Below are 21,810 nucleotides of genomic sequence, written 5' to 3' on the forward strand. Positions count from 1 at the left end.
ACCATGTTAACCCTGCTTGATTGTATTGTGATGTTCTAAATGTTTTGCTGCTACCTCCTTAACACTAGATTCTAGCATTTTCCCAATGACAGGTGTCAGGCTAACTGGCCTATAGTTTCCAGCTTTCTGTCTCCCTTCTTTCTTGAATAGATGTGTTACATTTGCCACTTTCCAATCCACTGGGACCTTTCCAGAACCTAGTGAATTTTGGAAGATTATAACCAAAGTATTCACTATCTCTGCAGCCACGTCTTTTAAGATGCTAGGATGCAGGGCATCGGGTCTAGGGTTTTTGTCAGCCTTTAGTCCCATTAGTTGTCCTCATACTTTTTCTTTAGTAATTGTAATTGTCTTAAGTTCCTCCCTCCCTTTTTGCCTCTTGATTTTCTACTATTCTTGGGATCACAACAAGATTGGTGAAATCAGCAGTGAAGTTATATGAGAGCCAAATGAGTGAGCCTAGCCTTGCTCTTTGCTTATGGATCCCCCATTGTGCTGGGACATTTTACCATCAGCATTCTAATTTCCATACAGTCTAGGAGATTACAACAGCTTTACATAGGACTTACTCCAATCACTACTTCAATGGATAGACTCATGAGCTGACTTAGAAAACCTTCTCCGGACGCCCAGTAGGTTCAAATCCTTTTTCATTGGTGCAGCAGCAGGGCAACTCATTGCATGGAAATTCCTGACCAGTGTGTCAGTGTAAAAGTGCATACCATTTCAAAGGACCATTTTCCCAGCAGTAGTCACAGTGCATTAGATAGTACTGAGATTCACTGATGCACTGACTTTGCATCAACATTTCCAGTCAACAGTTTTGCTTCTCAATGTTTAAATGCATGATCCCTCTGAACCACACAGGCAGCAACTAAAGTATGCTTGCCAGGTACTGTCTCTTTGAAATGCTGTTGAAAGCTAACCTATATTCTCAGATTTTAAAAGTTCTGTGGAAATTTATTTCTTGACTTCCAAAGGCAATGAAAGATTAATAACATTGAGATAAAATAAATATTTTCTGCACAACTGTGATCCCACATCTTTGTTAGTGGAAAGTTTGTTGCTGTTGTTGAGGAAAGTTTGTGGGGGAATTACAGCATCAAAGTAGCCATTTTAACTGTGGGGTCCTATCAGTGGTGGAACTCAGTCTGTGCACAGAGTCTGCATAAAGAGGCAGTTCCTTTATAAAAGTTCAGAGGGAATGATAATTGCCGTGAGGCCTTTATTGTGTTATCCGGCACCACCTGTACTAAGTTTTTCAGCTGAACAGGATTGCAATGGTGCAGGCTCAGTAAACCTCGTATTTATCACCTAAGTCTAAACTGAATGAAATACACTAGTCATGCCAGTTCATACTGTGACAGATAATGGTTTCCGTGTCAAGTCCCCTCTCAAAACACTACAGCACATCTCTTAAAAAATCCCTCTGAAATTTGCAACAGGGGGCACTAATCAACTTAAAACAAAATATTTGTGGCATTTAATCCTACTCTTTTCCTACACATTTTATGGGCATGTGCTCTCCTGCTCTCACCATTCATTTTAAACATTCAATGTCTACAACATCTACCTGCTTTAGAATTTTAAAATCCCCTCCCAAGCCTATATTTCTCCAAGGTTGCCAACTCTAGCTGGACATATTTCTGGAGGTTTATTTACATATCCTCCCACTCAGTCAAACAACTTTTTTTTACCCCATCTCCAATATTTTTTAATAACTAATAAACAAGTGTGTTCAAAGAAAACAAATCATTTTTAATGTCCCATTGACTTTTCTCCTGGTTAGCTTATAGCAATACCTGGAAAAACTCAGCAGGTCTGACAGCATCTGCGGAGAGGAACACAGTTAACGTTTCGAGTCAGAATGACTCTTCAACAGAACTAAGGATAAATAGAAAAGAAGTGAAATATAAGCTGGTTTAAGGGAGGGTGGGACAGGTAGAGCTGGATAAAGGGCCAGTGATAGATGGAGATTGCCAAAAGATGTCATAGACAAAAGGACAAAAAGGTGTTGAAGATGGTGATATTATCTAAGGAATGTGCTAATAGGTGACATTAAGGGTAGAAAGCAGGACGAGCAAGGTACAGATAGCCCTAGTCGGGGTATGGTGGGGGGAAGGGATCGAAATAGGCTAAAAGGTAGAGATAAAACAATGGATGGAAATACATTTAAAAATAATGGAAATAGGTGGGAAAAGAAAAATCTATATAAATTATTGGAAAAAAGGGGGATTGGAAAGGGGGTGGGGATGGAGGAGAGAGTTCATGATCTAAAGTTGTTGAACTCAATATTCAGTCCGGAAGGCTGTAAAGTGCCTAGTCGGAAGATGAGGTGCTGTTCCTCCAGTTTGCGTTGAGCTTCAGTGATATCTTTTGGTTATCTCCAACTATCACTGGCCCTCTATCCAGCTCTACCTGCCCCCCCACCCCCCTCCCTTAAACCAGTTTATATTTCACCTCTTTTCTATTTTTCCTTAGTTCTGTTGAAAAGTCATACCGACTCGAAACGTTAACTGTGTTTCTCTCCGCAGATGCTGCCAGACCTGCAGAGATTTCCAGATATTTTTATTTTTGTTTTGGATTTCCAGCATCTGCAGTTTTTTGCTTTTAGCTTATAGCAATGCCTGCAAGATTAATCTTCAGTTCCTGGGGACTCCTGGGGAGCTGGCAATCCTACTCAGCCCCTAACTCTCCTGCTACTAGCATGATGAGCAAGCTGCAGATGGTGTGACCATGGACGTATTGTTTCCACCTCACCCCCTCCTTCCCTCACCACAACTTTCCCCTTCTGATTTTCTGTTTTCTGCCACACAAGAACTGCCCACTTCCCAAGTGCAGCAGCCCCAGGAAAAAAGAGACAGCAGATAACACAAAGATTGGCCGGGTGGTTAACAGTGAGGTTGAGTGTCTTGGGCTACAGGAAGATATAGACAGGATGGTCAAATGGGCAGTTAAGTGGCAGATGGAATTTAACCCTGAAAAGTGTGAGGTGATACACTTTGGAAGGAGTAATTTGACAAGGAAGTATTCAATGAACGGCATGACACTAGGAAGTTCTGAGGAACAAAGGGATCTTGGCGTGTGTGTCCATAGATCTCTGAAGGCGGAGGGGCATGTTAGTGGGGTGGTGAAAAAGGCATATGGGACACTTGCCTTTATCAGTCGAGGCATAGATTACAAAAGTAGGGGGATCATGTTGGAGTTGTATAGAACCTTGGTGAGGCCACAGCTATAGTACTGTATGCAGTTTTGGTTGCCACATTATGGGAAGGATGTGATTACACTGGAGGGGGTGCAGAGGAGATTCACCAGGATGTTGCCTGGGATGAAACATTTAAGTTATGAAGAGAGGTTGGATAGACCTATCACTGGCCCTCCATCCAGCTCTACTTGTCCCACCCCCCCCTTAAACCAGCTTATATTTCACCTCTTTTCTATTTTTACTTAGTTCTGTTGAAGAATCATACGGACTTGAAACGTTAACTGTGTTCCTCTCCGCAGATGCACTCCTACTAGATCATCTGCTGTCATGATTTGTCACACTACTTCTGTCTTGCACCATCTTCACACATCCATTGTAGCTCATCTGCAACCACTCTGTGACGTCCATCATTCAACTACGCATAGGTCTTTCTGCTGCCCTCCACTTTGCCCTCTAGAAGATACCTCTGCGGCTTTTCAGCTCTGATCAAATGGCCAAAATATTGGCATTTTCTTTTCTGGAGTCACTTTTGAGAGCTCTTTTTACTCTTGCAATTTCAAGCACCACTTCACTTGTCCTAAGGTCTGTATATGGAATTTTTAGCTTACGTCTTAGCATCCACATTTCAAAGACCTCGATTTTCTTCCTCAGATCTTTATTTATTGTCCAGGTTTCTGAGGCATCAGGGAAGTAGACAGGATATAGCATCTATGAGTTGTTTCCTTGTTTCAACTTGAGTTTTCTTGTTAACACAGCCTTCATTTTCACAGAATCTTAACGGCATGGGAGGAGGCCATTTGGCCCATCGGGTCTGCACTGGCTCTCCAAATGAGCATTATGACCTAGTGCTATTGCCCTGCCTTTTCCCCGTACCCCTGCATGTTGTTTCTATTCAAATAATCATCTAATGTCCTCTTGAATGCCTCGATTGAACCTGCCTCCACCACACTTCCAGGCAGTGCATTCCAGACCTGAACCACTCATTGTGTGAAAAAGCTTTTTCTCATGTCACATTTGCTTCTTTTGCAAATCACTTTAAATCTGTGCCCTCTCGTTCTTTTACGAGCGGGAACAGATTCTCCCCATCTATTCTGTCCAGCCCCCTCGTGATTTTGAATATCTCTATCAAACTTCCTCTTAGCCTTCTTCTCGCCAAGGACAGTAATCCCAACCTCTCCAATCTATCCTCATAGCTGAAGTTTCTCATCCCTGGAACCATTCTTGTAAACCTCTTCTGCACTCTCTCCAATGCGTTCATATCCTTCCTATAATTTGGTGCCAAGAACTGTACACAATATTCCAGCTGAGGTCTAACGCGTGTCTTATATAAATTCAGCATAACCTCCCTGCTCTTGTACTCTATGCCCCTATTAATAAAGCCCAGATACTATATGCTTTATTAACTGCTCTCTGCCTGTCCTGTCACCTTCAATGATCTATGCACACATAAACATCCAGGTCGTTCTGCTCATGCACCCCTTATTTTATATTGTCTGTCCATGTCCTTCCTACCAAAATGCATCACGAAATTACTTCTGGCTGTCCCTGTCCTTCTTCTGACTTTGGCATCATACAGCAGCACTCCTTTCCAAATCAAGGAACTCACAACGCCTTCAACAATGCTTCACAGTACTTCCAAACACTTCACAATAGCAGAAGCTCTTAAAAACCACCTCATCTGCAAGCTAGGTGGCTGGTTCTTTAAGTGATGCTATTGCTCTTGCAGCTAACCATCTGACCCTAGTTATGTGAACTCATAATTGGGCCTGCATGGTCCAAGTTTGGACAATGGATGTCACATGAGCTGGTAGGTTTTTTGATGTCAGGATAGCATCGGTTCAGCTGCTTCCTGCACCGTAGGGGATGGCCACACGGGCACCCTTCGAAAGATGGCGCATTTCATGGGCTCCATTGGAAGTGACTGCTGTGCAGCAGACTCCCCATTCCTGGAGGGGGCTAGGATGTGGTGCTACAGAGATGAGATTCATGTTGTTGGTCTCTTGGTCTAGCCTTACTTTCAAGAGTTCTATTTGCTCTCCCTTTGACTAACTCATATTGCTTGTAAACGTGGCTCATAACTGGTCAGTGATTACACCCAAAGTCTCTTTCCTACTTTATTAATTTAAATGGACACTAAATGGAAAATCATGAACCTATGTTTTTATAAGTGTATTTGTGTTTTTACTATTCCCAACACCTAGAGGAGCTTTTCCTTCATTGATGCAAGAATAACGAATTGGTAATTGCCCAAACCAGTTTGTCACTTTTTGTTTTGAAAATAGGCGCTTTGGAGCGGATTTCCAATCTGACAGAGTCACCAGTGTTTAATGAGTTCCTCCTGACAGCTGTCAGCATCTCATAGATCTCATTACATGCTTGTCTCAGTATCCTAGGAAACATTTCATCCACTCTGAAATCTTGTTTGCTATCCAATTCATTCAAGTGTAAATTATCAGTCTTGCTTGTCATAAGGTAAGATTTTACCTTGGGCTTCTGGACCTGAATGTTAGGATGAAATAGGGATCCCGAGTTCACACTTGCCAGCAGTGGTTCCACATTGGAACTATCTACCCTAATCACATTTCCATGCTCACTCACCACTACTCTTCAGTATGTTTCTTCTTTAAGTGATTACCTAACTCCCTCTTAAATGCTGATTTATTTAGTTTTAATAGCCCTATGTGAAATGCATTCCATATTCTAATATCCCTTTGCATGAATAAATCTTTTGCAATACTTTCAAAATTTTCAACAGTTCTATTAAATCCACCCATAAACGTCTCTGCTGCAGATGAATATAGCCCCAGTTTTTCAGCTCTTGCACAATTATATTCTTTTAGCTTTGCTGTCATCCTAGTGAATTGCTGCACCTTTTCCATTATTACAATATCCTTCTGAAATGAGGCGTACTAAACTCCAATTAACGTCTAATCAGATTCCTGTATAAATCCACCACACTCCCTCCACCCAGCTCCACTATTGTATTCAATGCCTATTAACCCTGGGTCTCAGTTGCTCTTATGGTTTTTTTCCTGGCAATCCCATTATTAAACGTCTTTGCATCAGCACTCCTGGAACTCTCTGATCCATTTCTTTGGGATTTTTCTTATTTAGGGTATACCTCCAACCCTCGTTCTTTTTTGAAAAAATAGACAAAACTCAGGCTTGGTGGCATTATCCTTGCTGAGTCAAAAGGTTATAGATTCATACCCCACTCCTGGTGTGGAACAAATAGCTAGGCTGGCACTTCAATGCAGTTCTGCGGGAGTGCTGCACAGTTGGAGGTGCCAACTTTCAGAAAAGATGTTAAACTGCTGCACCAGTTGCCTTTTGAGTTGGGTATAAAAGATATCCAATGCATGATTTGGAGAAGAGCAGGTAAGTTCTCCCTGTGTCCTGGCCAATATTTATTCCTTAAGCAACATTACAAAAACACATTTCTCTTTGATGTTTGTGGGAGCTTGTTTTTTGTACTTTTTTATTTATTCATGAGATGTGAGCATTGCTGGTGATGCCAGCACTTACTGCCCATGCCCAATTGCCTTTGAGATGGTGGTGTTGAGCCGCCTTCTCAAACTGCTGCAATCTGTATGACGTAGTTATATCCACAGTGCTGTTAGGCATGGAGTGCCAGGATTTTAAACCAGCAACAGTGAAGGGACAGAATGTAATTCCAAGCCAGGATGGTGTGTGACTTGGAGGGAAAATTGCAGGTCGTGGTGTCCCTTTGTGGCTGCTGACCTTGTGCTTCTGGATGGGAGAGGTCATAGGTTTGGGAGGTGCTGTTGAAGGACGAGTTTCTGCAGTACATCTTGTGGATGGTACACACAGCTGCCACAATGCACTAGTGGCGCAGCAAGAAATTGTTTAAGGTGGTGGATAGGTTGCCAATCACGTGACTGCTTTGTCCTGGATGGTGTCAAGCTTCTGCAGTGTTGTGGGAGCTGCACTCGTCCAGGCAGGTGGGGAGTATTCCATCACACTTCTGAATAATGCCTTGTGGGCAGGTTTTGGGGAGTCAGGAGGTAAGTCACATGCCACAGAATACCCAGCCTCTTGTCTGCTCTTGTAGCCACAATATTTATGTAGCTGGTCCAGTTAAGCTTCTGGTCAATGGTGACCCCAGGATGCTGATGTGGGGGATTTGGGGTTGGTATTTTTTTGTTTTTATTTGTTCATGGGATGTGAGCATTTATTTCCTATTCCTAATTGCCCTTGAGAATGTGGTGGTGAGCTGTCTTCTTGAACCGTAGGTACGTCCACAGTGCTATTAGAGATGGTGTTCCACAGTGCTATTAGAGATGGTGTTCCAGGGGAGTAGGGGTCTCCATGAACATTACCATCCTCAATGATGGCACATCCCAGCATGTGAGTGAAAGTGGCAAGGCTGAAGCATTTGTAACCATCTTCAGGAGATGTGCTGAATGGATGATCCATCTCAGCCTCCTCCTAAGGTGCCAGCCATCATGGATGCCAGTCTTCAGCCAATTCAATTCACTCTAGTGGTATCAAGAAGCGGTTGAGCACACTGAATTCAGCAAAGGCAATAGGCCCTGACAAAATGCCTGCTGTAGTGCTCAACACTTGTGCTCCAGAACTAGCCACACCTCTAGCCAAGCTGTTCTAGTACAGCTACATAACAGGCATCTATCCGACTGGTGGCTTTCGTGTGTCAAATATTTAATTAAAGGAAATTTCTGCTCATTCTTTACTAGGTGTTGGGAGAAGTAGCATGAGTAATCAGAGGCCAGCAGGATTTCCAGAACACTATCCAGGGGGCCCCTGCTGCAAAGTCAATGTGTGGACACTGAACAAGAACATGATCACGTCCTGTGGTGATACTTGCATGGCGAATAGCTATCTGGTACTTCAGCCTACATTGCTCCTCAGTCACTGACTCCTAAAGGGCAGGTCTCAGACATCAGGCAGCAAAATGAGCTTAAATTTCCCAGAATTTTAAAAACCTGTGGCCCAGAAACCCTGCTTTACTTTAACTGGATGCCCCTGATTGTGGTCCATGTTGGCAGGAATGCAATGTCTTGATGTCAGTGCCTTGAATATATGAACTGATCAAAGTTCCATGGCCAGGTTGGGGAGGGTGAAATCACGTACCTCAGGGAGCAGTTACCTCGCATGGAGGTTGGCAGCACTCAGGCTGGGAGATGTGAGAGAGCAGTCAGTTAACATTTTCCCAAAGCCCAAACTGCTGTCGAAGTGTTACTGCCCAGACTCACACCAGAAGGAAGGTCACCAGGGAAGTACCACATGGGTGGCCAGAACTGAACCTCAGGATGTGGGGGGAGAGGAAACTGATGGGAATGTTTTCTCTTGAATCAAAAAATATCAGTTTAGTTTATTTTGCATTCTTGTTTACAGACATAATCAAAGTTGGTACGAATAACTAAGTGTGACTGAATGAGGGACATGGCAAGATACACATCCCCATAATCAAAGAATATTCGACTGCTCTCCTTCCACGGTAATTACATATGTGCCAATAATAATTCAGCTTCTACTCTCAATGTCATTCTGGATCAGAGTCCTAGGAGAGTGAGAGCAAACCAGCCCAAATGCATCATCGTGGTCCTGCATGTGGACACTCACCTGCTTCTGGTGTGTGCATGAGCCAGTTCCACAATCAGAGATGCATCTTTCTGACGATTGCTACTGCCTGCTCACACTGGCATTTACTGCGCTGTGGACCCAAATTGATCTGGTTGGTGATATGCCACTAAGCTATTCCCAGGTGTCAGCCTGCTCGCAGCATGTACTCAGGTGTATCTCACTGAACCGCCTCAGGTCGTCTGAAAGACCAACAGCGGAGGTTGCAGATCGGGAGGTCCATGAACAAGCAGTTTTGGTCATGTGTAGCTTCACATTGCCAAGTGTAGGCTGGAAGGCACTGGCATTGCAACAAAGTCCAAGACTTCAATCAGGTTCAGTAACTCCCTCCAATTCTACAATGCTCAGATAACGTCATCACAATTCAGTGTTTAAACAAAAGAAACGCATATGACAGAAAATATAAAATGTGCAAAAAAGGCACCAAGGTTAATTAGAACTTCTTGTAATGATTTAGTCATCCTGTTTGGGAGACTGCATCAACAATAAACAGCTTCATAAGAGCTCGAGTTTTTTTGGATGAGTGAGTTAATGGCCTTTTTCATCTGTATCGATCTTGTGAAGGACAAAGTATAGAACTCACTGGAGGCGAGACAGCATAATTTGTGGAAGGATTACAAGGCAATCTGCTGTTAGGAACTATGATACACTTTTCTGATTTAAGCCATGTCTCAATATTGGAAAAAATACCATGAAAATGTAGACAGTCACTGCGCTAGGCAATATACAGTGCACAGGTAGAGTAGGGCTCACATAGTTATTCATAAGGCAAAACCTCCTCACAAGCTCTTCACTTACAGCTCATATATACAGTGACAGCATGTTTGCTTGATTCTTTCCCTCTAAGTCTTTAACAGCAACATTTTATTGAGCTGATCTGGTTCTGGGAATCAGATGGACCAAGTGAATCAAGTGTCAGAGGGGAAACCTTTAGGGAACATTGATCATAGTATCATAAGGTTTAGGTTGGCTATGGAAAAGGGCATAGAGAAACATAGAGTAAAAATACTTAATTAGAGGAAAGGTCAATTTCAGTGGGAACAGATCTGGTCCAGATAAAATGGAATCAAAGTTTGGCAGGCAAAACTGTATCAGAACAATAAACCGGATTTTCATAGAGTCAGGAGGCATTTAAAAATGGTGTGTGGGACCCTATTTTGGGAATCCCACCCCATTATTGTTTCTGGCAATTTTCTCCAGCACAAGATAAGCAGGATAAGCTGGGCAGCCAACACTTCCACATCCAGCACTCCTGCCCTTGTTGGTTCCATGGTGGGGGTGCATAATTCAAACCCATCCATAATCTTTGTGGAGTCGGCCCCTTCTGTCTGTAGATGGGTTCACAGCCTCTCAGACCAGTAGTGAACCACGGAGAAGCCCCAGTCCCGAGCCATCAACCCAAAAAATAACAGCCATTCAATATTCCCATTGAAATACATAGGCCCTCCAGCCCTCTCATAAAACTGTCAATCAATTATAGCCTTTCACAACATCAATGTCAGAAGCTTTATCCACTTCAGACCTGTTAATCTTGTTTAAATAAACACACAGGCAGCGAAAGACTCCTCAATGAAACAGCAGGCTATTACAAGGTAATAGCGAGGTCAGTGTAACAAAGCTTTCATCCCCCTCTGAAAGCTGTATAAACATTGCTTGCTGAGCTCTAAGTGGATTACCAATCCTTGGAACTCAGCCAGGCATTCATAACAAGGGCCATCTGGCAACTGTATTAATAAAAGCAAGCTAAATAGTCAGGGTTCGAAAATATGGCAGGTAGCCCTATAAGTGACATGGGGGGCAGTCCTACAAAGTTGGCTGAATGATAGGAAAGAGATAGTCGTGGTGAATGTTTTTCACTCTGGAGGAAGATATGTAAGTAAGTTTGGGTACTAGATTTTAGTGTAACGCAACAATTTTTAGATGAATTTCATGTTATATTCATTGTAATAAGCTAACAAGGTCAAAACACCATTTTGTGCTAACCAAGATAAGAAGCCATTTTGTGTTCTGCACTTTATAATTACTCACATGTATTAATTAAGGGCTATTACATAATTAGGAACCAGTCAGAAACAGGTGATTGACCACTGTATCTCAATTAAGTTATAACTGAAGAAATAGTAATTAATCACATAGTTATGTTAAAGCTGGCTTTAAAACCTTAAGTTTAAACACAATTTTAATATTTCTACTTTGGATGAGTATCAAATCAGATATTTTGTGCTAAGCTCAGTAAAAGCCATGACCAAATGGACAATAGACAATTATGTGAAGTCAGATAACATAAGACACTGTAAAAGAAACACTGTCCTCTCAAGAGATGATGTACGTTGGTCGTTAAACTCCAATTAAAACAAATCTACAATTAAATTAACCAATTATGAAATTACACAGACATGGTCTGAGATGAGGTGGTGATAATTTAGGGGATAAAAGTAAAGGCTTTGAATGATATCTTTGCTAGCTAGTCACATACAGGAGGCTCCCGAGGCAGAATTTGAAAGAATTGCTGTCAACAGAAGAACAGGAGGACAACTTTACCCTTCAGTGACCTGATCACTCATTTGAAACTGTAAAGTCTATTTTGTGTTGTTAAGTATACTTTTTCCTTTTTCAGATAAACTTTCTCTTTTACTACTCAAGAGTCCATCTTGCCTTATGGCTATGCTTTGTTCGAACCAAAACATTTAATTGATTTTATTGGGTTAAACTGGAGTCAGATAACTGCATAATTAAGGATTAAGATAAATTAAAATATTCTATACATATAAAAACCTATATTATAAAGTTTGATTTCCCAGAGGTCAGCACTAGGACCTTTTCTTGATATTTATTCATGATCTAGAGTTGGGTGCACAAGGCACGTTTTAAAAATTTGCAACTGACACAAAACTTGGAAGTATTGTGAACTGAGAGGCGGATAGTGATAGACTTCAAGAGGAAATAGACAGACTGGTGGAATGGGCAGGCATGAGGCAGGTGAAATTTAATACAGTGCTACATTTTGGGAGGAAAAATGAGGAAAGACAATATAAAATAAAAGATACAATTCTAAAGTGGGTGCATGAGCAGGGGGACTGGGGTTAGATGTGCACAAATTGTTGAAGGTGGAGGACAAGTTGAGAAAGTGGTTAATAAGGTATATGGAATCCTGAGCTTTATGAATAGAGATACAGGTCCGGATTTTCACTACTGAGATGGGTAGCTTGAGTTTGGAAATCTTTTGACTTGATGGACCCGCCTTGGATAAAGACCCCTGAATGTTGCAATCATTGCTCCTAGCAGGGGCAGGTGCAGAATTGGGTCAGGTCTGCCGACACCGGAAGCAGAGCGAAGGCAGCCGTCGGACGTGCAAGTGCGGAGGCGGGCCGGTTGGAAGGCCCACCTCGGTTCTCTAGGACTGCATCCCACTTGTATTATAAGATTTTAGGCCCTCTAGACCTCACACCCCACCCAACCTCCATGGCCCCCGCATATGCTCCATGCCAACTCATGACCCCATCCACCCCCATGGCCCTTTCCACCCTCCATGCCAACTCATGTCCCCCCTTTCTACCCCCCTATGGCCCTTTATACCCCCATGCTAAAATGTCAACTCATGCTCCCCACTCACCACCCATGGCCCTTTATGCCTCCTATGTCAACCCACCCAGTATCTATCCTGGGCAGACCTCATGAGTCATGTGGAGATAAAACAAAATAAAGTTCTACAAATCTAAAATAGCTCTCACTATACAGACTTGATAGTAAAAAACTCTCATTCATGAAAGCCCATTCAAAGCTTTTTTAAAAAATCTAACATGCTTAATCTGTTATAAAAACAAACTTCTTTCCATAGCCCACATCAAAGATAGCTAATCCTTTTAACAGTCTCCTTAACCTATCATTCTAACTGTGAGCTCATAACCTCCACCCACCGCTGAGATAACTGTAGCTCAGGAAATCAGCCAAGCATTCATAAAGAGCTTTTAGGGAAATGTCAACAAACATCTATTGAAACTGCTGGAACAGAGGCTACAACACCTGGCTTGTCAATCAAAGCAACACAGCAGAGTTTGTTTTTAGCTCTCACTGACACTTGCAGTCTTTTATCTCATTTTTAAAGGGCTAGGGATTTAAATAACTTATGATCACAACAGTTAAACAGATCTTATCCGCCCCAAGAGCATCTAAGTCTACTCCATAAAGTCGTGATTCCCACACTGCTGGTTAAGGTCCTTTCAACAGTCAAAATGTATCCGGTTTGAACTCAGCACTGCGGACTTCTGCATCTGTGTCCCGTCCGCCATTTCTGAAGGTCCACTGAGTCTTCCTGACTCCATGCAAATCTGGCCCTTTAGAGTACAAAAGCAAGGAAATTATGGTGAACCTTTATAAAGCACTGATTTGGCCTCAACTGGAGTATTGCGTTCAATTCTGGGCACCGCACTTTAGGAAGGATATGAAGGCATTGGAGATGGTGCAGAAAAGATTTATGAGAATGATTCAGGGGCTGAGTGATTTCAGTTATGTGGATAAAGTGGTGAATCTGGGGTTGTTGTTCTAGTGAAAAATGATAGAGGTATTTAAAATCATGAGGCGTCTAGACAGTAAATAGAGAGAAACTGTTCCCACTGGCTGAAGTATCGAGAACCAGAGAAAATCATTTTGATTGGCAAAAGAAGCAGCTACAACATGAGGAACATTTTTTTTACTCAATGGCTTCATCATTGTTGGGTCAAAATCCTCGAACCTCCTCCCTAACAGCACTGTGAGTATACTTACATCAAATGGACTGCAACGTTTCAAGAAAGCGACTCATCACCACCTTCTCAAGGGCAATTAGGGATGGGTAATAAAAGCTGGCCTTGCCAGTGACGAGCATCCAGTGAATAATTTTAGAAAGTGCTTTGGGACATCCTGAGGTTGCAAAAGATGTGAGATAAATACAAGTTGTTTATTAGTCAGTTGTTCCTGTGCAGTTTTCTTGATTGAGAAGTTAATCTCACATTTCAAACTTGCTATGTGTTATTTTCAGATATTTCTCTGATTGGCAGATCCTTCTGAATTTAACAAGCAGTATGTAAATTTGGGGTTATTTCTTACCCTGCATTCTTTAAATCAATTAATTGCATCTTGAGCCTTGCAGACAGTCAAAGTAATCTCTCTTCAAATTGGTTATTTAATAATCTCACTACAAAGGGCAGAAGCCTGTCAGGAATGAAAGTGCCTGAGACAACAAGGGCTAATATGTCCCATTGATAGGAATAGTACTGCTCTCAGTAAATGGCAGCTCCAATCAAAGAGCAACTGGAACTTTATGATTCCACTTTCCAGACACCTTTTGTGCATTGAGTGTTTTTTAGCATCAGGAACTATCCTAGTTTGGGAATGGCAGATGTGTTTTGATGTAGGTCAATAATGTCATCGTAATGCAAATTGTAAAAGGAATACATGACACACATGGATTTAGCGAAAGGAAGTCTAAAGGGAGAGAAGGAGAAATATCGCAACATTTCAACCAATGAAGTACTAGCTTAGAACTCAAGGCCAGTTGGTTGCAGCAGCTTCTAAAGCTTGCTGGTAAATGGTTCTCCTTTCTGTAGGTTCCTGGTCTGTTCTGAGTTGCCTGATTTCAGTCAGTGTGTTAATCAGGCACTAAAATTGCCTTCATCACTTCCGAGTGAGGGAGAAAAAACTGTCAAGGAATCCCACTCTTGTTTGCTATTCAGTGACTTCCAGAAGTATGCATGTGCAGACAGCAAGAGGATAGCAGCAGCGGCACCGAGACACCCCCATTAGAATGGACAAGAAATTGCAGGGCAACCACTGACCATGGAACTGCACTGAAATAAGAAGTCAATGCTTGCAGGAAAAATGTCAAGGTGAGCGGAGGAGAAGATTGGCAAAAAAGGACTAAAGCTAAAGGCAGTATAACAAGTCCTTGCCCCATGGAGCAGAAAGGTATTATTCATAGAGCACATATTCTACTGTGAGTGATGGAATACTACTTTATTGTAAATTAGTTTGTAGATGGGCACCTCCAGTCTCCCTTCAGAAAGCATTAGATTACTGCTTTATTTCAGGCTTCAACACATTAATAAAAGTCAATATGAGATCATAAACATCAGTACCAAAACAAAGCAGAGAATACACAGAGTTATTAATTTTATATTACTCACAGCTCAGATTTACTTTTGGGACCTCACTAGAAAGGGTTTCAATAAGACACTAACTCTGTAATGTGCAGAGAAATCTCAGAAATATTGAAAAATAAGCTGCTCATTAAAATTTGGGAACTGTCATCATTCATTAATTCATATTGCACTGGACTTGCTCTCAACTGGATTAGCTCCAGAGCTGGATTTTTTCTCATAATTAATACTAGTATAATTAATAGTCACATGAACAAATGCAGGTTAATTAAGAAAAGCCTGCATGGATTTCTTAAGGGAAAACCATGTTTAACTAAATTGGAGTTTTTTGAGGAGATAACTGAGAGGGCTGATGAGGGCAATGCTGTTGATGCAGTGTACATGGACTTCCAAAAGGCATTTGATACGGTGCTGTACAAAAGACGTGAGCAAAGTTATAGCTCATGGAATAAAAAGGTGGGTGTGGGGCGGTTGCAGGGCAGTCCACCACCTCTGCGTAAAATTCTGGCCCTAGCTCTGTCAGTGCCACCTCCTTCCTGTGTGCGACATTCCCAAAAGATACTGAGCTCCAACGTTACAAATGACCCCTTCACAGAAGACCTGCTGCTCGATTTAATATTCTTTATAATTACTTCTTTAAAAAAGGGAGTACTTTTGAAAATATATTATCTCTGTCTCTTGACGCTCATGGTTCAATTTGTCCTGTAGTCATCTCACATGGAGCCCTCATAACCACTAGAGACAGGTGACTTTACTGGCAGGGCAATCCCAATTGGAGTTAAAATTAACCCTATCGTCAGAATTGAGGAAACATGCTTAAAGAGACTAAATGGAGACAGAAATTGAGACAGTGAGGCACATGACAACAGAGGCCAAGATAATGATATTTGATTTCTCTTGGGACCCACACCTCATTCTGCTACCATAACTTGGGCAGAAATGCGTGTAAACGGTCACAGGCAAACTGAATTGCTTCTAACGATCCTTGGATCCATGCATGGTATCGGATTCTCATTAAAATAGATGGGCGTGGGCAAGAACTGCAACATAATAATTTCCGTGAAGCTTCATGACTATCTCCCAATACCTTCAATATGGCAATGAAGGGAAATAAACAAAACAGAAACAAATTTTCTTCCATCCCACAACCAGTAATCTGCAAAAGGGCACCCGTTAATGCCTGTCAGTTACCGGTGGAATTGACATGAGGTTCCAACCCAATAATGACTGGGGATTCCTGACACTGGCTTTGAGCTAGGCAGCTCTGCAGACTTCCCAACTGTTTTGGATAGAAGTCAAATTTTCTCTCAGTGACAGAATCATAGACATAAGCTCCAGTAATTTCCAGGGGGAATTTTCCCGATACCCTGCTGTGAATAGGTCTGAAACACTAAAAAGAGAGTGCAAAAATCCCGGGCTTCTGCTGAAATACCACTACAGTTAAGATAAGCGATCAGGGAATACTCTCCAGCCATAGTACCCAGGGTGAGGAAAGTAAATGCACCTCCGTCTTTCTCCTAGATCAGAATATTCTAGGGTCTCAGATGAAGGAGAGGCTGAAATTACTGGTCAGCATCTTGTTCAACTTCTGGTCAGCAGGTTTCTATTAAATTTTATATTTAAGCTCAATAAAGATTGAAAAAGGAGAAAGTCAAAAGGATGAAACATTATTGCTTTCATTCCCATATGTGCCTAAGTACACAGAGATGATTAAGAAGAGACTGAGAGCATTCTCTACCCCTCATTCAGTGCCAATGATTAATTATACTGTAATCAAGCCGTCTGCTCAATGGAAGCTGTTTAATAAAGCTAGCCCAAAATGAAAACATAAAATTTCCAGTTAACTCCCTCATGCTACTATTTGATAATTTCCTATTTAGCTGCAAGGTACCGCACTCAGCTGCAAGGTACCGCACTCTCACCTGAAGGTTGTTGGTTCAAGCTCCACTTCAGAGGTATGGCCCATGATTCAGGCTGACACTCTGGTGCAGTACTGAGGGAGTGCTGTACTGCCAGAGGTGCCATCTTGCAGACGAAACATTAAATTGCCTGCCTTTTCAGGTGGCCTCGGAGAGTGGTGAGAATTTGGAGCTCACTACCACAATGAGTAGCTTAGATGAATAGCAGAGATGCATTTAAGAGGAAGCCAAATAAGTACATGAGGGAGAAAGGAATAAAAGGAAATTCTGATAGGGTGAAATGAAGTAAGTTGGAGAAGGACCGTGTGGAGCATAAGCATTGGCATACTGGTGGCAAAGGTTGTCCCTTACATTGGCTAGCTTGTGAAACATACAGCAGACCACAGTGAACTTTGCCTTCAGTACTGCAGGATTCCTCCTGAGCAGTCAATTTCAGCAAGCCAATGGCCTACTCCATCAGATCTCTTGTGGGAGCAAGACTTCCATTGCATGCATAATGTGCATGAGTTGCACACTGGAGCCATCAGCCATTTAGTGGATAGCCTTTGCCATCCAGTAGCCTCCCTTTGGTTAGTCATGATAGCTCAAATCCAGCTGGCACAGTGGATAGAGGTAGAATGAAGACATCATGACAACTACCAGCATACCAGGGACTGAGCTGGATGATTCTCTGCCTATGGTCAAATACCACCTGGATGCTGAGGAAGTGGGATCCCTTTCAGTTTCAGTATAGTGCAGAGGTGACTTTTGGTACTCTTAAAGTGGCATGCACCCAGTCATTGGTATCCTGTAGCACGGGGAAGCCTGCAATTCTATCAAAGCTGTATGCTCACTCCTGCTTCTCTCTTGCAAGAGAGAAATGTATTCAGCTCTCAATGGGATAGAGGGGGTCAGTAACTTCCCTTACATAACTATGGATAGCAAATGGCAAGATCTCATATCTCCAGTTCCAGCCGAGGAGGCAGATGCATAAAAGCTCGTGATCGAGGTCACCTTCACAGCCACTGGCAATGCAGTCCTCACCCTAATCTGAGGCTGCAGTTGTGGCTGCAGCAGGTGGCAGATTTCAGTGAAGATGTCCTTACTGAAGCACAGATGCTGTACTGTAAGAAATTGCTGTGTAATAACCTCATAAAATCTAAGAAATTTATTGAATATTAGAGAAATCTTATGAAGAAAGCTTCCAGAACAGCTGGCAGGCTGAAAAACACAAGACCGGCCCATTATCTGTGCCAGGGACATGTCTGTAGCACAGGCATTTCTCATGAGGTCAGATCTCATGACCCTATGTAAACCGACCGATGTGAAAAGGTTAAAAACAGGCTCTCGAGTGGAAAAAAAATCACTTTGAGCAGAAAAGAGTTTTTGAAGTGATCCATGCTGGCTTTGGCTTTCTTCAGACTGAGAAAGACGGTGGAAGAGCATCCAAACACTTTGGCTAGAGAGCAGAAGACTGCCACCACCAGCTACAGAGATCAACATTCTGCATCATATATCTGTTTGTCTCCCAGGACCAGTATGCCATTCTCAGCAGTCACGGATCATAATGCTGTTCATGTCTATTAGCTTATGTATAATTTTTTAAACTATTGCTTCTTAATAAACTACTTTCAAATCACTCCTGAACTCAACCCACTTTGTGGGTAACCTGTGACTCCCAAACTCAAATCTCGCAGTTCTCATTGTTCCTCACTGAGGCTTAGATAGGTTGCCTGACACCCTGGGTAGATATAGCCTCTTGCTGAGACCCATTCTCCCTCTCCTACTCCTCATTTTTCCAGGAATCTATCCTCTTCTGCATGGCCTCTATTCATTCTCCAGTTCATGTAGCATCCCAACAGGAACGGCTACTAGTGCACCTGGGAACAACTGGCTTTTTATAGAAGTTTTGAAGTTAGCAAAAACTCCCTCAGTACTCCCTGTAGATTTTTGCAACTTTAAAAATCTATAGAAAGCACAAAAAACTTGTAGGATGAAATCAATCAGCAACTAAACTACAATAAATTGATGATCCCTTTAAATAGCTCTGGGGATGGTCCTTCCTGCAGCTTTTCAACTATGCTAGGTTAGGAGAGGCTGTTAGCTGGAGTGTTGAGCTCTAAAATGGCACCGCTGGTCTCAAGTCATGTTGCGTGTTATGATCTTCCTACTCTGTATACTTCCTGCTGCTGTTCACTGCACACGCTCAAACACCCTCATCAATATGGTGTCCAGAGTGACTTGCCCACAAAGTGTGTGGGTGCACTGCAAATGCCATTTGAAGTCTGAGGAGACCTGTAACTCCAAAAAAAAAGGTGCAAACGATCCTAATTTTTCGGTGTACTGTTATTTACCTGTGATATGTCTAGGTCTATTAAAAATACTGTCTGTCATTTACCTGTTATATGTGCATTAGGATACTATTATTATTTACCTATGAAGTCTGTATCTGCACTAGGGTACTGTCTATTATTTACCTGTGATGTTTTATGTGCCCTAAGGTACTGCCTGTTACTTACCTGCGTCTGTATGTGCATCATCTGCCTCTTCCTCTTTCTGCTTCTTCTCAGCCTCCTTTAGTTCAGGTACATAGAAGTCACCCTGCCGTGCCAGAGGGCACATGAAATAAATCAGGTCTCCCCGATAGATCTCCAGGCATGGGTGGGCACAAAGCTTCCGTTCCTAAAGAAGAAAAGAAAGAGTTGAGAAAAATAGACTCACACTAAACTAACTTCAGGAGAAGAGTCTGAATGAGCAGCTGCACACTAATTACTAATGGCACATAGAAGATGAAACATTAGCAAGTGTTTGGTTAAGGTGCTTGACATCACACTACGTGAGGTAGCACAGTGAGATGATGATGCATCTACTAAAGGAACTTTCCGACTTAAAGAAACCAGTTTGGACGATAGGTCATCAACCTGGAATGTTATCTCTGTTTCCCTCTCCATAGATGCTGTCTGACCTGCTCAGTATTTCCAACATTTACTCTTTCTATTACTAAAGGAACTTGGTGGGCTGAGCTCTGAAAGACACCATTACAATGGAGTATTTCTAAAAACTCCAGACAGGAACACACACTAAGCTTTGGCTCTACTGTTGAACAGGACACTGAAGAAAACGATTGCTGCAAGACACTAGGCTGAAATTTACAGGCCTTCCGGAGGCAGGAAAACAGACGGGTGGACCTGTAAATTAGGGTGCTGTGCCATCGGCGGCTTGCCCACTGGCGGCTCACTCGCCCCCACGCCCACCATGATTTTACAGGCGGTGATGGAGATGTTGGGCTGCCCACCCATGGCCCAATTGCCCTTAAGCTGGCAACTGATGCATAATTACAGGCCTCATCCTGCCGCTTCTGTGACTTAACTGGCTGCAGGAAAGGGCTGAGTCCAATGTGTAGCCAGGCAGGTTTAACCCTGCAGACTGCTGCTCAATGAAAGGGGAGGGTGCCTCCTTCCCTGGCTGCCTGTGCCATCACTCCCACTGTTTTGCCTCCTCATGTCCACCTTCCCCAGCTGCCCAGTCCAACATGTCCCCCCAACTCTCTCACCAGGGCCTGCTAACCTGGCCCTTGCAAGATCACGGACATATCTGAGTTTCAGACATCCATGGTTCCTTTTCCTCCCAGGCCTCCTGCACTGATCCTGTGAACTCTACAAGCTAGGAGAACAAGGGCAGCAGGTGTATGCTAACACTACTACCTGTAGGCTTCTCTCCAAGTCACATACCATCCTGACTCAGAACTATATCACTGTTCCTTCATCCTTGCTGGGTCAAAATTCTGGAACTCCCTTACCAAACAGCACTGCAGATCCACTTGCACCATATGGACTTCAGTGGTTCAAGGTGCTGACTTTACACCACCTTCTCAAAGATGGGCAATAAATGCTGGTCTTTCCTGGGATATCGATGTACCATAAATAAAATTATTTAAAAATGAGTCCTTTTTTCTATCTTTGTATCTGCGCGTCAGTCACTTTGTTCATGCGTGTGTCTTCATGTATGTATATGTCTTTCTGTGTGTGTGTACGTCCTTTTGTGTGTGTGTCTTTTTGTGTGTGTGTGTCTTATTGCAAGTGTGTCTTTTTGTGTGTGTCTCTCTTTATGTGTGTGTCTTCTTGTGCGCATGTGTGTGTCTGTGTCTTTTTGTGTGTGCGTGTGTCTGTGTGTCTTTTTGTGTGTGTGTGCGTGTCTTCTTGTGCGTGCACGTGTCTTCTTGTGCGTGCACGTGTCTTCTTGTGCGTGCGTGTGTCTTCTTGTGCATGCGTGTGTCTTCTTGTACGTGCATGTGTATGTGTCTTTTTGCCTGTGTGTGTCTTTTTGTGTGTGTGTGTCTTTTGTGTGTGTGTGTCTTCTTGTATGTGCACACGTGTGTGTGTGTCTTTTTGTGCGTGCGTGTTTTTGTGTGTGTACGTGTGTCTTTTTGTGTGTGTATGTGTCTGCATGCGTCTGCGTGTGTGTGTTTTTCTGTGTGTGTGTTTTTTTTCTGTGTTTTTGTGTGTGTGTGTTTTTGTGTGTGTCTTTGTGTGTTTTTGTGTGCGTGTGTATCTTTGTGTGTGTGTGTCTGTGTATGTGTGTCTTTTTGTGTGTGTGTGTCTTTGTGTGTGTGTCTGTGTGTGTTTTTCTGTGTGTGTGTGTCTTTGTGTGTGCGCCTTTTTGTGTGTGTGTGTGTCTTTTTGTCTGTTTTTGTGTGTCAATGTGTGTTTTTGTGTGTGTGTTTGTGTGTGTGTGTCTTTTTGTGTGCTTCTGTGTGTCTTGTGTGTTTGTGTCTTTTTGTGTGTGTGTGTCTGTGTGTGCTTTTGTGTGTGTGTGTGTCTTTGTGTGTGTGTGTGTTTGTGTGTGTCTTTGTGTGTGTGCCTTTTTTTGTGTGTGTGTGCCCTTTTGTCTGTGTGTGTCTTTTTGTCTGTGTTTTTGTGTGTGTTCTTGTGTGTGTGTTTGTGTGTGTCTG

The 21,810-nt window shown here is 42.6% G+C and overlaps 1 protein-coding gene across 1 annotated transcript in view; it reads right to left on the minus strand.

Moving 5' to 3' along the window:
• The window catches only part of LOC144681825 (testis-expressed protein 264-like), a 367,242-nt gene that overhangs the window by 52,643 nt on the left and 292,789 nt on the right, over positions 1 to 21,810 (minus strand). Inside the window, exon 3 of the mRNA XM_078543848.1 lies at positions 19,379 to 19,541. Coding sequence (XP_078399974.1) covers positions 19,379 to 19,541 — 163 coding nt within the window. The remainder of the gene's footprint in view (positions 1 to 19,378; positions 19,542 to 21,810) is intronic.

Source organism: Cetorhinus maximus, chromosome 6 (genome assembly GCF_964194155.1).
Source record: "Cetorhinus maximus chromosome 6, sCetMax3.hap1.1, whole genome shotgun sequence".
In the NCBI taxonomy this organism is placed as follows: Eukaryota; Metazoa; Chordata; class Chondrichthyes; order Lamniformes; family Cetorhinidae; genus Cetorhinus; species Cetorhinus maximus.